The 18,141-nt window shown below is 32.4% G+C and overlaps 3 protein-coding genes and 1 long non-coding RNA gene across 8 annotated transcripts; 1 reads left to right on the top strand and 3 right to left on the bottom strand.

Annotated features, from left to right (window-relative positions):
* Positions 1-1,568: 1,568 nt before the first annotated feature.
* Positions 1,569-5,833, bottom strand: LOC135835998 (tetratricopeptide repeat protein 5-like). 4 transcript variants are annotated; one of them, XM_065350546.1, is made up of 10 exons: positions 5,699-5,833; positions 3,898-4,060; positions 3,680-3,812; positions 3,382-3,599; positions 3,063-3,305; positions 2,920-2,973; positions 2,636-2,821; positions 2,388-2,563; positions 2,171-2,315; positions 1,569-2,078 (listed from the first exon to the last, which is right to left on the bottom strand). In XM_065350546.1, the coding sequence occupies exons 2-10, from the start codon at positions 3,940-3,942 to the stop codon at positions 1,950-1,952; spliced, it is 1,329 nt and encodes a 442-aa protein (XP_065206618.1). In that variant the 5' UTR covers positions 3,943-4,060; positions 5,699-5,833; the 3' UTR covers positions 1,569-1,949. The 4 variants fall into 4 exon arrangements, with proteins under 4 accessions (XP_065206618.1, XP_065206616.1, XP_065206617.1 ...); XM_065350544.1 differs by lacking the exon at positions 5,699-5,833 and adding an exon at positions 4,154-4,405 and having other exon boundaries at positions 3,898-4,080; XM_065350545.1 differs by lacking the exon at positions 5,699-5,833 and adding an exon at positions 4,154-4,405.
* On the top strand, positions 4,879-15,632 carry Pi3K68D (phosphatidylinositol-4-phosphate 3-kinase catalytic subunit Pi3K68D). Of its 2 annotated transcripts, XM_065350535.1 has the most exons (31): positions 4,879-5,115; positions 5,315-5,468; positions 5,569-5,634; positions 5,808-5,979; positions 6,182-6,423; positions 7,069-7,356; positions 8,590-8,795; positions 9,207-9,324; positions 9,406-9,552; positions 9,634-9,857; positions 9,936-10,035; positions 10,112-10,323; positions 10,395-10,602; positions 10,676-10,877; positions 10,946-11,116; positions 11,191-11,306; positions 11,396-11,549; positions 11,648-11,836; positions 11,901-12,126; positions 12,195-12,347; positions 12,432-12,677; positions 12,762-12,891; positions 12,963-13,118; positions 13,204-13,354; positions 13,436-13,592; positions 13,669-13,904; positions 13,975-14,175; positions 14,254-14,453; positions 14,523-14,611; positions 14,687-14,842; positions 14,916-15,632. In XM_065350535.1, the coding sequence occupies exons 2-31, from the start codon at positions 5,342-5,344 to the stop codon at positions 15,090-15,092; spliced, it is 5,220 nt and encodes a 1,739-aa protein (XP_065206607.1). In that variant the 5' UTR covers positions 4,879-5,115; positions 5,315-5,341; the 3' UTR covers positions 15,093-15,632. The 2 variants fall into 2 exon arrangements, with proteins under 2 accessions (XP_065206607.1, XP_065206609.1); XM_065350537.1 differs by lacking the exons at positions 4,879-5,115; positions 5,315-5,468; positions 5,569-5,634; ... (1 more) ...; positions 6,182-6,423; positions 7,069-7,356 and adding an exon at positions 7,805-7,959.
* LOC135836003 (uncharacterized) lies at positions 7,077-8,357 on the bottom strand. The gene is made up of 2 exons (XR_010556992.1): positions 8,233-8,357; positions 7,077-7,647 (listed from the first exon to the last, which is right to left on the bottom strand). It is a non-coding gene; the product is annotated as an uncharacterized LOC135836003 (long non-coding RNA).
* A 76-nt stretch (positions 15,633-15,708) lies between the features above and the next one.
* Positions 15,709-17,964, bottom strand: LOC135836001 (trafficking protein particle complex subunit 13). The gene is made up of 10 exons (XM_065350547.1): positions 17,709-17,964; positions 17,463-17,631; positions 17,299-17,383; positions 17,109-17,233; positions 16,921-17,026; positions 16,731-16,827; positions 16,437-16,663; positions 16,269-16,369; positions 16,050-16,197; positions 15,709-15,972 (listed from the first exon to the last, which is right to left on the bottom strand). Exons 1-10 carry the CDS (start codon positions 17,749-17,751, stop codon positions 15,883-15,885), a joined length of 1,191 nt encoding a protein of 396 aa, XP_065206619.1. The 5' UTR covers positions 17,752-17,964; the 3' UTR covers positions 15,709-15,882.
* Positions 17,965-18,141: the final 177 nt, after the last annotated feature.

The following is an 18,141-nucleotide window of genomic DNA, read 5'->3' as shown; positions in this document are numbered from 1 at the left end:
AAGTTGCATTTGCATAAAATTATCATCATTGTGAAAACTAATAATAAACGGAAAATCGTCCTCGTTGAACTGTTCGAAAAAGTTTTTTTGCTTTTCTTTTTCTTTCTTATATTTATCACAAAATAAGTCAAAGAAATTTTCACAGCTTCCGAAGGTTATCATATGTCTCTTTGGGAATCATGCCAACCAGAAGAAAGGGATATTCTTATGCGTAAGTACATATATGTAAGGAAGACCAGTAATAAAATATCCAACCAAGACCTGCGACCTGCATCACGCATTTTCCTCCTTGGTAAAGATACTTACCCAAAAACGCTAATTAATTGATGCAAAATACCGAAATTTTTACGTAAATTAATTATACTTACCTGCTTTTACTATAAATTTTAATTATCTTCAATTGGATGATTAACATGAAAAGATTTTTAAAAACAGTTGATTTGAACTGAAGTATGTTAAGGTTAATATAGGTAACACAAATTTGCATGGGTAAGCTGTTTGTATACTTGATTGTGATCTCTTATACATATAACACAGAAGTTTTAAATTATATTTAAAAGTAAGTATCTATATAAATGAGAAGTCTCAGCCTGTATACCTATTTCATATTATGTTTCAGTCATTGTATTTATCTCGAGCCTTTTGTCCTTATATTCAACTATTGTCAAAACAACCGTAAAGTGAAAGGTTGTTATACCTACATACGAGTAATGTCAATCGGAATCTGTTAATAGAAGTTTGAAATATTATATTATTTTGTTTGGATACCTATTTTAACCTTAAGAATGACTTTGATATACTGTTTACTTTGAATAAATTAAAAACGGAGCAAATATCATCAAATATGTCAACTAACTTGTTATACATTGTAAGTGTATGGCCTATTCAGATCGAATATCTGCTTCAAGATCAAGGTAAGATCTAAGTAAACGTTACGTTAAAAATAAACGTGATGTGCATGGTGCATGTGCCTAATTGTTTGAAGTGAATTTTAAAATAAAACACAAACTTTTCAGAATTCTATATTTTCATTGAATAACTCGATAGATAGAATGATTCGTAAAATGAAATAGGTATGCCGTCATTTTTCATATGTAGGTAGGTACTTATTGTTATTATTGCCGAAATAAATCACGGTAATTAAGTATATTCCATTACATTGTACATCAGTAATTCATCAATCAGAATTTGTTATTCTATTGTACTTGTTTCTTCCTGAATTATACTCCCCTCCCACCTTCTCTTTCCAACACTCACGAAGTCACGAAATGTATGTACCTACGACTGTACCGATATAATTATCGTGTTAAATGAGTTGCATATTTAGCTTGAGCAGGAGCACTGTTCGGTGTTCATTATTGAACAATTAATATGCCATTTCTTTCAAAAAACAAAGCAGTAAAATCAAAGCTATTGATTATGATTTTTATAGAAATATTTACAGCTCGAAAGCAAATTGCTGTTCAATGAAATGACAATGTAGCCGACCTCACAAGTAAGTACATATTTCATGGTATGAATACATGCTACAAGCGTAGCAAAAAATGGGGCGCCAGTAAATTACTAAAAACTTTTAAACGCTTTATTAAAATCAAATTAGAGTGTTAACATGAAAAAAAGATTAAAAAATTAAAATGGCCATAAAAGTAAAAAAGGAAAAACACAAATTTACGATGTACAAACGTGCACATAGGAATGCTAATAAAATACATATCATTATCAATTTTGTGGAAAATATGGTATAAATAGACATTAACCATAGTTCAAAGATAGTATAAGAAAAAATGAATAAATAATACTATTATAAAAATGCACATTAGGATTTAAAATTCTTACAACAACTTAGGGCCCATGATGATAAAAAAAGGTAAGTAATAAAACAGCTAATATTTGACGAGTAAAAATTGAATTTGGTGAGAGATTAATTTAACGATTCGCATAAAACAAATTTAAACTTTGTTATCAGCTTCACTGAAGGTTGACATTTGCATTGAAGACATTTTGTTCGAAGGGAGAGGTTTCCCATTAACGGCCATCAGTAAAGGATTGCTTATTCGTATGCTTTTAAAGTTGAATTTCTGCAAAATGACAAAATGTTACCAAGAGAAAACTTTCATCTACAAAAATTAAAAATTATACAAAGTAAATGTTTTGTTTCATATTCACTCACATTACTTCCGAATGTAAAATCAACTTCTTTTAAAAATGGCATAGCAATAGCTACGGTATCTCCGATGATGACCCCTTGTCCGTTAGCTAAATTGTATATTGTTACTCCCATGCAAGTATTCTCTTTATCAACAATACAGAATGTACTACGACGATATGAAATTCAATTAGTAAAAGAAATTAATTAATGAAGAGAATCGTCGAAATATCTGACTTACAATGGAACCAATTCTTCATTCAATACACTGCAAACGACAACACCTAAAACTACTTTGTTTTCATTTAAACCTGGCCGTAATTCGGATAATGGAACATGTTTTAGCGTTGCTTCGCCGTCGGCCTTATCACCGGATAACTTTTGGAAATGACCTAAATGCTTTTCTGGGCTAATATTCTGAAAATATTGATTCAATTGGTAACTCGAAAAAATCAAATTTCAGCATACAATTAACTTTACTCAAATTACCTTAATAAAGGTTTGAAGTTTTTTATTCTTCACTCTTCCTTTTTGACAGATTAAATCTTGAATGCTGTTCAAATATTTAATAAGACGTTCTTGTAACAATTTCGGCGTTTCCCATTTTGGGTCAAATGAATGAGCTTTATCGAAACACTGTAAAGCACTTTCATACTCTTCTTGGAATTTCAAAGCCTTAAAAGGAAAACGAAATTTAACGCATGAATAAAAAGTTGACATTCCACATTGTCTCATAGGTTTAAATTAATTTAAATAATTTAAATTATACCGACCACTGCTTTATTGTAGTGTAGATCAGGGTTACTTTTGGAAGATGGATCATTTTCCTGCAAATGAAATTATTCTCAATAATACAGCCATATGACTATGGATTATCATTATGATTTGATACAACTGGGGAGTTGAGCAAACTTACAGATCTGTTGTACGCATCCATGGCTTGTATAAGAGTTTTACCACTTTGTTTGACAGTGAAAAATAATGACATGAAAGCATTTCCCATGTAAAACCACGAGGTACCGTCATTTGGATCAACTTCTAAAGCCTCTTGAGCATATTTCAAACCTGCGTTTACATTATTAATTAGATCTTCTTTGGTTTTCCCAGATTCTTTTCTCGATACAACGGATAAATTTCGTAAAGATACTTTATTTTTTTCCTGCGCAAAATGAAAAAGATCACAATAGGCAACGGGGTTAAAAAATTATTCAACATCGGGAAAATGATTGAATTACCTTATTTAAAGCATTTAAAAAACAATTTTTGGCTTCTAAGTAATCTCCCTTTTTAAAATAAGAATCGCCTAAGTGATTCCACGCATCTATTAAATTTGGATTCAATTTCACTGATTTCGACAGATATTCCTCCGCTTTGGAATTATAATCGGTTTCCACATTGTACGCTTTACCCAAAACGTAAAAATAAAGGGCTCGATCTTTCTTCAACGCATCCTCTGAAACATAAATTCAAATCGATATGCCGAAACCCTGGGAAATCAGAATTATTTCAAATAATGTACTCGTTCGCTACTACCTTCCAAGGATTTAATCTTATCGACGGATTCCTGTAGTTTGGTTTTTAAATTCGAATGAAAATTAACCGCCGTTTCAATTGGATTACTCTCAAAATATAAATCTCTGTAACTGTACAATTCATTGACAATATCCTGTTGAGAAAAAAGGCAATCAGTTTTTTATGTAAGATTATTTGAGTAGGTAGGTACGTATCGTGAAATATAAAATATATATCACCTCAAAATGTTCAGCATCTACATTTACGCCGTCGTCTTTCAACATTTTCAACTGTTCTTTATGGAAAGTAAGGAATTTGATTAAAAGTACGAAGAGTACTAACAGTTGGCCGAATTATTAATTGACCCGATGATAATAGCAACGTTACGTTATCAAGGAACAGCTGTAAAAAAGATTAATGAACTGAAACGACCGAGAAGAATAGGAGTTTCGTAGAATGATAAATTATTTTTAACGATCGAAAGTTTTTGCTCACATTACACAAACTTTTCTTTTAACAACGCTTTCGGTGCTTTTGAATAAACCGACGATTTTATCTTGAGCTTTTAAAAAGTTGTTTACCCCTTCACTCTTCAGTCTTCTTTGCCAATTTTGTAAATATTTATTATTATTTTCAGTTCATGATAATGTAACAAATGTTATCCAACAAAAAACATAAAATTTCTTGGAAAAGGAATTGTAAAAGTGATTGAAAATTGAAATTGTCATCACGAATTCACGAAACTGTTGAAATCTTCATTAACATCATTTATCTAAGTATCATATTAAGCTCTTATCAATTTTTTTACAAGACAAGAAAATTTCATTCCGAGATTATTTTTTTCTCAAATCGCCGAAAGTTTCAAAGAGAATTTTAGATCGTAATTTTGAAAAACTTGTTTCATGTCAATTCAAATTTCGGCAGGTAAAACAGGTAAAACAAATTGCAAATTATTATTATTTTGTTCCGCATTCACTCATCACTCCCTATTGACTCAAAATAATTTTAATGAATATTTTACTCGGTGTTTTACCAATGAAATCGTTATGCAAAAAGTAAATAGACTTTAGACATACTTTTCAACAAAAAAATCAGTTTACTAGTCAAATTCAGACCATTGCTGAACATGAGTAAATTACTAGTAATACGAAAATTACTGCTGGAATGCTTTTCATTGTTTTCTGCTTTGAATGCTTTGATGTTATCTCGTTCCATTATTCATGAATGAAATCAGAAGACGGAATAAAAATAAAAATAACTGTAGTGTAGTAAAAACAAAATAATTAACTAAATTATTTAAATTATGCGAAGATTTATTAAAATTTTCGTTAGGTTCGTTTCTATTGAACTATTCAAAAATTAGTTGTACAATCGCAATGTGACATTGAGCTTTAATTCCTTCCCAATAATCGTAAACTAGTAATGGTCATGTCGCTGCCAAAATAACAGATTTATAGGTAAATATATTATTTATAAACATGGTGAAAGTCCAAGTAATGCTAACAATGTTAATAATGTTGCATGTACTTCCGAAGTTAACGGAATTGTAATTAAAAGTTTGCGGGAATACATTGTTATAATGAACGAGTGTTTGTTGAACTATTGATATGATCGTCTTCCGCTTTGAATACTCATCAGACATCTCACTTGTTGCAGGTTTTGACAATCCAAATATACAGCAAAATGACTTCTGAGAATGATTTCGATAAAAAATTTCAAGAAGATCTCGAAAAAGCGCGAGCTTTAAGTTTAGAAACATTGGCGCTGGAAAAATTCAAACTGAAGAAACTGCAGGAAGAGAAAAAAAAAGGTATTTGTGATAACGATTATCAATTTTTAGATGAATAATTTTTATTCGTAATAATATAGTCGACACGATATTATTTTTACTCGATGAAAAACTTTTTCAGAGAAAAAAGTTGTAACGCCTGACGAAATACCACGCTCTAGACCAAGACCAGGCGGTGTTAATATTGGTGAGTAATTGAAATTCAAAATGATATCTAATGCTATTGAAAACGTCTTACTGAAGTAATTTACCTGATCACTCATTAATCCGTTCTCGTTAATGACTTAATGAAATTTCACGGTTCTTGTCGCATCATGCGTATCAAACCTGCGAAGGTTTTAATTTATGTCGGTTTTTCAGGTGATCCCAAAGTACCTTTGATAAAACCACCTCCAGCGACATCGCGTCGGAATAGCGTTACTACACAGTCGTCTACCTCGTCGGCGTCGTATTCGGTCGATGATTTGGTTTCTTTCGATTCGCCTCCTCCATCCGCTAGCACTACGAGTAGTTCACCTGTTGAAGAAGAAAGGTATAAATTCTTACATTGATTTTATCGGTATATAAGTAAATTTAATGATGAGTTAATGGACAGATATTTGATTGTGGTTTGAGATCTCTGCTTTGGCATTGAGATCTTGCTGCAAAAAATGAAATTTCGCCTCTCTGATTAATTTTTTTTTCAATGTTTTCATTATTTTATTAAAATTTACGAATAATCGTCTTTCTTTTAGCTTGAATGCGATACAACCGTATACAGGATTCAATTTCAATAATCCGCCAAACTTGAAAATTCAAACTTCCATATCATCCATAACAAATGGTTGCCGAAGTTTTTACAATTCCACAGTCCCAAGACCTATTGGATTTTTTCCTCCGAGGTACGGTGCTCCGACTTACCATGGTGTAGTTCCATTTAATCCGGGATGTCGATTCAACTCAACGTCTCAGCAGTCTGTTACACAGGTCTTTCAAAGTATGTAAGAGTAAAATAGTTGATATTTTATAAAGCGCGTTAATATGTATGTAGTTACCATTATTTTATAAAATCCTTGTCCCGTGGCTTTGAGAACAAAAAGTCGATAATTGACGTTCGAACGGCACCGAAGTAAATATCGCATTGCTCAGTCGAGCAGATGTTGTTTTCTAATAAATAGTTATTTATTATTTGGTCGTTTCGGAATAAATGATTCGAGTTGTATGATCTTTAATTTGTTTATATTTCCAAGCGTTCGACAAATTAACGTTTAAACATTATGCAAAACGTTTTTACAATTAAACAAGTGGCGCGCAGTTGTATATTCGTACCGGCACAGATGTCGAGTATTTATTTTGTACGTGAAATTTATACACGTCTTTGACGTACCTCTAACGTATCGCACTGTTCGAGCCGTCAATCCGCTGAAATTTTGCGAAAACAAAATTCGAAATTGAAAAACTCAACCATTTTTGAAACGATCCACGTTTATAAAGTGTTGACGTGTGTTCTCAGTTTGTAAGCTGTTCTTTTTATGGTTGGTATTTGTTCGTAATACGCAATTAAAATTATTTTCTAACCGATGTGGAAATGATTGTGTAGGTAATGTGATTTTAACGTGATTTATTTTCTTTTTCCACGCAGATCACACCAATGTTTCGAATGTTTCTGTGCTGAATGCGATTAAAAAGAAAGACGATAATAATTTAATCGATCTAACATTGTTTAACGAAGTAACTCGTCTGGATAATGATAATGACAATCGTGATTGGATTGTTAATTGTAAAGAAACTAAATCTAGAAGAAATTTGAGTAAATCCTTCAATAATGAATGTGATGGTGGAAGAGTACGTCACAGTGTCTTAGAAGCTTTTGATCCTCTACTCGAGTCAACCTGTGCTAAAATTACTCTCACCGAAGATATAGAATCAGGTATGTTATCGAAGAAATTATCTAATTCAATTATTCATCTTGCGACCCGGTTTACGTGAAGACGTAAAGTTATGAAGATTGAATATCGTTTTAACCCTTGAGCTATATTATGAAGCCAAGCCCCTGTTCCTCGTTGAAAAAGTTTCCAAGCCTTGACGTACATGATGATTGTATTTCGCATTCCTTTTTATTTGAAGTCGTACGCCATTTTACAACAATAAAACTCACTTTTCCAAGTCAACCAATGATGATCCCATTTCTATTCGTAGTCTGGCACATTTCGATCTTAAACTTTGAAAAAATGGACCTTTTAGAATTATCATTTCGAAATAAATAAACATTGATAAAGATTTTTAATTAAGATAGCTTCATTGAATCGACATTTGCTTTTAATGGAAAGATAAACAATTTACATTCCTTGATTGAAACTCCGACCGATGATTTATGAATTATGAAGTTTTATACGTTTCTAGGTTAAAAACAAAAAAGTCAAAATAATGGTTAATTTTCCGTTTCGACGAATTCTTTTCACGTGTCCCTTCGTGTATTTAATATTATTTATTACTTCAGTTTTCCGCAAATTGATTGCTCTTTGGAATGCGAGTACGTAATACATTGAAAAATATATTATCACATTGGTACCTACCTACCTGTTAGTTATAGTTACCTAGTTTCATTTTTTGAATAATTTTGTAAACGGTTTCCGCGTGTTTTGATTTTATTATATCATGGGTGAATAAAATAAAAGTTGAGTCATATTTACGTTGAAATGATAATTTCTTCAAAATTTTAAATTATCTCCCTAACAAGAAAAATGATTGACGTAAAATTATCGAGCCATGGAATAATTTATCCAATATTTTAAAATCGAATTACCTCCTTAGTAAAGAAAAGATCTGACGTAAGAATATTGAATCACCGAATGCTTTTGGCGAAAAAACAGCTATGTACACTATAGTCGATAATAATACAGTTTAAACGACTTCCAACACGCAAAACAGATCGTATACTGAAAAGTATTTGTAATTATGCAATATTTATTCATCACGTTTTTAAAGATAAGGTTCTTAATTTTGTCATTGAAGTTGCCATAAGTTGTCAAATTACCCAGGTGTCAAAAAACCATTACTTACGTTACTAACGTTGCTCATAAATTTTACGTTCAACGAATGCGTGAAAATTCGTGAATTAATTTTTTTCTAAATTGTTGTTCGCTTATTTTGTTACAATTAGTGGACGAAAGAGAAGAAGAAGCTAGCTCAGAATGTTCGAATAGTTTATACGCCGTGTTTGATCCATTTGACTACATGTATTCGCCATCAGAATGTTCGCAACACTCGGATCCTATTTATGCAGCTGTCGTTAAAACTCAGACTCCTTTGAATTCGCCACCACCATTACCACCTCGTAACCATAGCACCCCCGCCACCGAGCTTTCTGTAAGTTTCTCACGTGTATAGTGGTACAAAGGTTATCCTTTTATAACGCGTTCAAAACTAGTTTTCAAGTATGCTACCGTGCAAGTGTATAGTTTAGTGTATATACTCTGAAATGGGATACCTTTAGATACCGTTACAAAAGAAGGGCAATTAGGGTGGAATTATCTACACTTCGACGATTTCATTGTGCAGTTTTTCAATTACGCACTTTCATATCAACTTATTTCAAAATTTTTTGCATTTATTAATTTGATTTATGTAGCTTATTGGTAAAAATGGTTTGTCTAAATATTTTCAAATTTTTAGTGAGTATTGAATTTGGTTTTATTAGATGTTAATGTGAAACTGTAGACCTAAGTAGGTATATTTCTATGATTGCAATATTCTAATAATATTTTTATTATTTTTTAGGCTCAGAATTCACCTGTAAAAAAATACCAGAGAGAAAATATCACTGTTAGGAAACGAAACAGATCAATTCAGGATCCTGATTTAATAGCTTTTCATCGTCTTGTTAAAACGATACGAAGTAAGTAGGATAAATTTTGCTCCTATCTTAGACCCTCAGTGAGTAACATTTACTTATTGCTTAACTAATATGAAATTTCAGATGAATTTAAATATAATGACGCTGAGAAAAATATGGGTATCGTCATCAGCCCGAGGATTGAATGTACACGAGTGCAAAATTTGAGCATCAAGATCATAATGCATTGCGAATTTACGCGACCTAATCCAGTAATATTTACTTGCGATGGTAATCGAAAATTTAATCAGTTTGAATTATCGTACCTACAATGAACATTTTATTTGCAATATAATTTTGATTTTTGTTCAGCCGATAGTACTGTAGAGCAAGTAATTCTTCAAACTTTATGCGATCTGTCTAATAATGATTCAGCTGAAAATTATATTGTGAAAGTTCGTGGCCTGGCTGAATATCTTTTACCAAACACAAACCTCAGCAGCTATGTTCATATTTTGCAATGTATCAAGTTAGATGAAGACGTCGAATTAACGTTGCTGCCTTCAAATAGCGTATCCAGAAAATTAGCGAGAACTGTGAGTTTATTCATCGTATTATTTCGTTGTTGAAATTTAATCGTTCGAATGAATTCTAACCGAAGATTGTGTTTTTAGGCTCAAGATGATACTTGCGATAGTGAGATAAAAATTGAAGATCTAATTCCTAATGAATTTTCGCCGTTGATTTCGTACGAATCTTTGAGCATTGTTTTAGGTTAGTTTGCTCTATGTCACCCTACTTCTATCTTGTACTATCTGTATAATTTCTTTTTTTTTCTTTTTTTCATCAGAAACTTTGGAGAAAGAAATGAATAAAATTGAAATTTCCGTCGGAAATATTTTTTCTTCGGGATTTTCATTTTCCAGTATTCAAACCCGCGGTGTTCAGCAAGCGTTAAAAGCAATCTGCTCGTTGTTAGGAAACATGGAACCGTCTGATATATCTAAAAGTTTGATCGATTTCATTGAAATTTGCAATGAAATGTCATCTTATTCATCCAAGGTATTATACAAGTGGTATATAACGAGGAAAAAAAAGAAAATTGAACCTTGAAACGTGATTATCATTTATAGACTGACGGAAACAGTTGGATGAAACCACGTATTATCGATGACGAAGGAGAGTATTCTATTGTAAACGTACCTAAAGCACCACCTGCCCGAGAGACGATCGCTAATCACTGCGAAAAAATTAAAGAAAGCGTGTATAAATTTATCGACACGTATTGCCATACTTTCGATGTAGACTTTGAATTAAGTTCTCCGTCTTATGAATTTACCGGTACGTAGAGGCCTACAGAAAAATCTCCTCAAACGTCCAGGTTGATTTTACTAATTTGTGAGATGTTTCATAGGTACAAAATATTCGCGTGAAGTAGGAGATCCAGTCTTGGTCTATATTGATGGATTACATAGATTAGGAAATAATTGGAATTACGACGAATACTTAATAGTTGCTCAAGTATATCACGGTACCAGACCGGTAGGCGAAGCTAAGGTGTCTAAAAGCATGCAAGCTTCTGGTTCTTTTTTCAAGAGATTAATTTTTGATTGCTGGTTAGTAAAAAAAGATGAAAATTTTCATCCTGTCGTCTTATTTTGTTTAAAATGTGACCATATTTTAGGTTGAGTTTCGACAATATTGGAATCTGTTTACTACCTCGTGAAAGTCGTTTAGTTTTCGTTGTGTATGGTCGTAGCATAAATCTTAATGCGGAGCAGTCATCATCTCAAGATAATCAGTCCACTGATACTGAACTTGGATGGACTTCGATTCAGTTTTTCAATTACGATGGGTAAATGTGGTTTTGTATAATGAACTTGGCCGAATTTTTTCTTTCAGTTTTAATCGAAGGTTTGAATTTTTTAGAATATTATCCCAGGGAAGTTACTTGTTGATGCTATCACCGTCATCTGCAGATAGAAGATTAGGGCCTTCGCCTCCATTAGGGTATCAGCTAGGCAATCAAAGTCAACCAATCCTAAGTTAGTAACGCTTTGTCAATTTTTCTAAATTGTTTGACGTGTAAATTTTTTAATAACGCTTACGTAAATTTTCGTCAATTTTTTTTCAGACGTTGAATTTCCATGCTACAGTAGTCACGTTAAATTTCCGCATATTGCGAAAGATATTCATACGGTATCTAAAGACATGTATGACTTCAATAGTCTAGATCGTAACACGCAAGAGCAATTATTACAGATGGTTGAACAAGATGTATTTAATAGGTATTTTGCTAGTTTTCTCAGCATAATCATTAAGGATTCAAAAATTAATTGCAAATTAATAATTGGTAATAATTTTATTTTCATTTTTTCAATCACAGACCACCTACAGAAGACCGAGAAGTTCTTTGGGAGAAACGTCACTATCTATTGTCGAAGCCGCAAGCTCTTCCAAAAGTGTTTTTAGCTGCTTATAGCTGGGATTCGGCGTGTTTGCCAGATTTGCACTCGATGCTCCATTCATGGTCACCATTGCAGTCAATCGATGCGTTACAATTATTATTACCTTGGTTGGTGAAATTAATCCAAATTAAATGGCTTCGAAACATTCCTATATTTAGTTTTGATTTGCAGTTTTCCTGACATCGAGGTGAGGAAGAAGGCGGTCAGCTGGATGGAATCGTTTTCTCACGACGAAGTTGTAGATTACCTTCCCCAACTGATACAAGCATTGAAACATGAAACTTATGAAACATCTGCTTTGGCTGAATTTTTACTGCGACGTTCGCTTTTGTCACCCCGCGTAGCTCATTATCTATATTGGTTGTTGATTCAACTACTACCAACACAATTATTTCAGGTAAGTTGACAACGCCACAGTTATTCTCAATAAAGAGAACTGCTCAATTATAATTTTTTTTTTTTTAGAATCCCAATAACTATGATCTCACGAATCTCGACGAAAAGGCGATGGGAAACGCTCGTTATTTTAGAAGAATTCTGCTCATGTATCGAGTATTAATAATGATTTGTGGACAAGCTGTCAGGCATAGTTTTAATGCTCAACAATTGCTAGTCAAAGTAAGATAGATACATTACATGTGTTTGGATAAATTATCCAATCAAATGCTCATTTTATTTATTTGGTTTTTCTCTTGTTTAAAGACTTTATACGAAGTAGCCGAAAATATCAAGTCGACGAAAGAATCTCTCAGGATTAAAACATTGTTGCAAGATCTGGAAAGCGTACATGACAATTTACAAGAAAATGTAGCCTGTTTACCATTGAAACCTAGTTTGGAAGTCAATGGTATTCAAGTGAAAACCTGCTCGTATTTCCCTTCGAACACGTTGCCATTAAAAATTAGCTTTCAAACTGTTGAAAAAAATATTATACCTGCTATTTTTAAAGTGAGAATGAAAGAATAATTCATATTATTAATTATTAAATACAGAACGTCTATTTGAATTTGCTAAAATATGGTGTGTATCTAGGCGGGAGATGATTTGCAGCAAGATATGTTGACCATACAAATGATCAAGATTATGGATAAATGGTGGCTTAAGGAAGGCTTAGATTTGAAAATCGTCACTTTTGCTTGTATATCGACGGGTGATAAAAGAGGTAGGTACCTTAACTGATTTTTGAAGTACAATGATAGCTTTGCGAAATATGTAATATCCGTTGTTGTATAGGTATCATTGAAATGGTCACGGAGGCAGAAACTCTGCGAAAAATCCAAATAGAATTGGGATTGACAGGATCTTTTAAAGAAACACCTATCGATGAATGGTTGAGAAAACATAATCCTTCAGCCTTAGAATATGAACGAGCCGTTCAAAATTTTACCGGTAAAAATGACTACTGAAATGGAAAAAATTTGTAAAATTTACGAGTTTGTAATTTCATGATGATTTGATGAATAATCTGTTTCAGCTTCATGTGCCGGTTACAGTGTAGCGACATATATTTTGGGTATCTGTGATAGACATAATGATAACATAATGTTGAAAAGATCAGGTCATCTGTTTCACATAGATTTTGGAAAGTTTCTGGGAGACGCTCAAACTTTTGGCAGCTTCAAAAGGTGAGACTATTTACGAGTTTGGATTTTTTTATTTGATAACCTATTTCTAATAAGATTGTAATTTCTATGGATATTTTACAGGGATCGAACACCCTTCGTATTAACTCCCGATATGGCCTATGTAATCAACGGCAGCGATAAATCGACTGAAAAATTCCATCATTTTGTAGATCTATGTTGTCAAGCGTTTAATATTATCAGAAAGCATGGAAATTTACTTCTATATCTATTCGGCCTGGTTGGTGATTTGTCTACTTATAATAATGCTACTGATGAGCTTTCTCAAATGTTAAATCATGTATTCAATTTTGTAGATGATATCTTCTGGAATCCCCGGCGTTACTATGGATGCTGTAACTTATGTTCAGAAATCTCTACTGCTAGATTTGACAAATGCTGAAGCTGCTGCAACATTTGCTCGTATGATTGAGAGTTCTCTGAAGTCATGGTTTACGCAGTTCAACTTTTTCTTACATAATTTAGCTCAATTACGATTTACCGGTGATCATAATGATGCCGAGTTATTAAGTTTCGTTCCTAAAAGATACACGTGAGTGGAAATCATTCTTTTTTGCTCGTAAAGTTGACCTGAAATACTTACAATGTGACAATCTTTGCAGCATGAATCAAGAGGGAAGAATACAGAGCGTAGAAGTTTACGGATATCAAAAACGATATGACCCGGAGAAGTACTACGTTTATATTTTGAAAGTGAAACGTGAAAATCAACCGGAGCCTTCGTACCTTTTCCGTTCCTATAAAGAGTTCTGCGAACTGCACCAGAAAATTTGTTTACTGTTTCCGTTGGCTAAATGTCACAGGTAATTTGTTCTTTCATAGATTATACTAATCGTACAAATTTTGAATCTTATACGAAGCTGATTTTTTTTCTTCTGCAGTTTACATAGTTCTAGTCTATTAGTTGGAAGATCAAATATAAAACAGGTCGCTGAGAAGCGTAAATACGAAATAGAAAAATTTTTAAATATGCTTTTCCAAATGGCCGATGAAATTAGTCATTCCGACGTTGTTTATACGTTTTTCCATCCTTTGTTGCGGGATCAACAAGAAGCTAACATAAATCAAGAAAAGCTTAAAGGTTTGTTCAACGATTTTACAGGTTCCATGTACTCGATTTCTCCATTTTAATATTTCTCAATCGTTATAGAACGCAAGTCAAAAACTTCTCAGACCTATAGCAAGTGTGTAAGAGGTGAATTGAAATTGACGTTAAATTATCAAAGAGGAGCTTTAATCGTAAGTAATGTGTACCTAATTTACGAAATTTGGTTTGTACGAATTAATTGATTTTCATTGCGTTCTTGATTTTAGGTAATGGTTAATCATGCTAAAGAATTACCACGAATGGCTAATAATCAAGAGCCATCTACCTACGTAAAAGTTTATTTGTTACCAGATCCGATGAAAATGACAAAAAGAAAGACTAAAGTTATCAAACGAAGTTGTCATCCATCTTTTATGGAAATGGTAATTTTTTTCTTGTATGTAGCTTTGTAGCCCAGAAAGCACGTGTAATCTAAACGCATTATCAATATTGCAGCTGGAGTATAGAATGCCGCTGGATGTGCTTCAATTTCGAGTTCTCCAAGCAACTGTTTGGAATCACGATACGTTACAGGAAAACGAATTTTTAGGCGCAGTTTCATTACCACTTCATAATCTTGTTCCAGAAACTGAAACTACAGATTGGTATCCATTAGGTAACGTCTGTAGATGATTCGGTCATCATGTTTTGTAGCGATATCATCTATTTTTAATCATTCCAGATTGTGTATGTGTATTTTATGGCTGTAATTTTTATGAGAAATTTTTATCCGTTTTTTTATATGATCATATTTTTCAGTTTTGTGAAATTATTCGCATTCCCATTTTATTAATTTTTATCACGTTTGATTTACGTAAAGAGTATTAGATTGTAATTTTCTTTTTTTTTTGTTGAGTATTGTATTACAGTATATTGTTTTGAATGAGCTTTTGCATTGTGATATTTTGCATTGTACTTTTTTGTGTAAAGGTTTTTTTATTCGTAATTTTTATTCCTCGTGTTTACTCGTAGCTTATTCTCGATATTTTATTTGGTTTTATTATTTTCCATTCTTGCGAGATAAGCGAGTTTTACATATTATGTGTATGCCTATAAAAAATTGACATTCGTAATCACTGGTTGAATTTTTCATTCTAAAATATTAGTTAAAATTATGCCTGTTATGTCTACGGTTATTAGTTCCCAAAAATAAACATTTTATTTTTCTTGAAAGTGTGTACAATTTCCCTATCGAGGTTGAGCAGTGAGCACTGAGCACCTTTGAAAACAGAAATTGATTACAAATTAATTTACAACAAGGTAGGTATATTTATTACATATAATAGACAACGACTATAATAAAATGATGAAATATATCAAATATCACAATTGTACTCAGCATGAATAAAAATCAATCATAAGGTATCTGGAATTTGTTTTCTATTCAAAATACATAAACCGACAACGTTTCCGGATACTGTTATTACCGTTGTAAGACAAATACTTCGGCTAAGTTATCAAATTTATAAGATTGCTGCGATACTGTATCTTTTAGTCTAATACCGCTGATTTCCTACAGGATTGAAATAAGTCGATAAGTAAATATTGAAAATTGAATTGAAACGTACTAAGAATTAGTATCAAACTCACTTGTAGGCCTATATCTAATGGAATCAAGTTCAACTGGATTTCAGTACATTGAAAAGGTAGTATGGTGTCGAGTAATTTACCAGAGGTTCCACACCATACCAAATTTTTCATTTCTTCCAAACTCATGGATAAGTTGATTTCACGATCCCTAGGAAAGGAAAATAAATGGAGAAACTACTGCATGGGCAATACAGCGTATTTGAGTTTCAATTTACTTACGATATGTTGGAGATTTTACACACAAATTTGAAAGGTTTCTCGAGAAAAACGATGTTGGGCAATTCGCTCAATGATAGCCTAATATCTCCCCGATCAGTGCGCTAGAAATGAAACGTGTATCAATAATCAATAGAATACTGCAACCAGAATTAAAAACTGGGCACCAACCATTGTTTGTAAAGTGCTAGTTTGTAAATGTCCTCTTTCTCCGAGATTCGAACGCCAAACAATATCTAATATACCAACACTGATAGCCTCACTCTTGACTTTGGATATTGAAATGGAATCTTGCTGAGGAGACAAACAATATAAATACTGCCTAGAAGCGTCTTTATCTACCACATTAACGTTGCCAAAAACAGAACATTTGCTCTCGATTTTATTCAGATCTGAAACTGCACGTATTAAATTAGGATACATTTTTTTCTAGTATTTTCAAAAATCAATGGATGTCAAAAAAACCTTTGAAGTAATCTGTAGCTTCTAGGGTGACTTTTTCCAAACAGATTGGACCGTTGGTAATGTTCTGTATTTGAGCTTCTAAATAGACGTCATCTGACTAAGAAAATCCAAACAAAAACAGTGTTTCGTAGGATTTAAGTGAATTGAATTTTTATACGAGTAACTTGGAAAATATTATTTAAATTCTTACTTCGGCAGTATAAAATTTAGTTTTAACATCTAAAGGTTTCAAAACTTGAAATTTGAAGAATTTCCTGAAAGATAAGCGATTCAAGTATGTGACTTCGCATACTAATCTAAATTGAAAAACATGCACAACAATAGACATTAATTAATAACACATTACAGGTGTGAGGATAACTGAAACAATTTGCTTACATGTGAGTCCCAATTTCTTTCACTTCATGATGAATAACTTCATCTAGTGTTTGCTTTGGTTTAAGTACAGATGAAGAGTTATTATCAATTAAGAGAAGTCTTTGAGTGGTAGTTTGTAAGTCCGCCTGAACAGAATTAGAATTTTAGAAATTTAATGTTCAACTTCGGAAAACATATTTTTCAGTATTACCTTCAGAACTACATTTGGCACAATATCGTTGGAGTCATTATGAACACATATGTAACATGAAAACGTCTCCCCGAGATAAATACTTCTGTAAAATTGAAATATAATCGTAAAATTGATGTTGATGACCACATAAGGTAGGGTTGGGTATCTCAGTGATAACGTACCCAAAACTCTGAGGAACTAGGAGAAACTGACCGACCGCTAATGATTCGCCTCCGCTAACAGATGTGATATCATTCTTTAAATTTGTATTGAATAAATGACCTGGTAAATCTTTAGTTTCGCAAGTTACGATGACCGGTGGACTCAAAGTAGGCCTTGTGAGTCTCATCACTACCAACCAATCGAAAAGAATTGATTATAAAGTATGGAAATTATGTTACTACCAGAAACGTTCAATGAATATTTACCTTTCAGCGAGAGAGGATGTTCGATTTTCTCTTTGATTTCCATTTTGATGACTGGATTACAAAATTAGAAATTAGAGCAACAGATGGACCATTTCTGATGAATGTAATTGTAGCAGTACTTTGAGTCTTGAGTCTAATGCTTTATAAATTAAAATTGTTTTAAACTTTTCAACTTTTTCAATAGTTTTAATTTAATGCAGTTTTAATAAAAATTAATAAAATTATCATTTCATTTCTTATCAAACTTTTTGACTTTTGAACTTTTTTGAGCAAAAATAAAAAACAAAAATAAACAAAGATGTTAGTAGGTATGTGTGGGTAGGTTAATTTTTGAATGCAGACTTTCAAACAAAAAAACACCAAATTCTCAAAGTCTACAGAGGAGTTGGAATTTAACATTTTTATATTATTGGAAAAAATTTTTAAAAATTTA

This window comes from Planococcus citri, chromosome 2 (genome assembly GCF_950023065.1).
Source record: "Planococcus citri chromosome 2, ihPlaCitr1.1, whole genome shotgun sequence".
NCBI lineage: Eukaryota > Metazoa > Arthropoda > Insecta > Hemiptera > Pseudococcidae > Planococcus > Planococcus citri.
The sequence above is the reverse complement of the archived record's forward strand: the minus strand, read 5'-3'. Positions and strand labels throughout refer to the sequence as shown.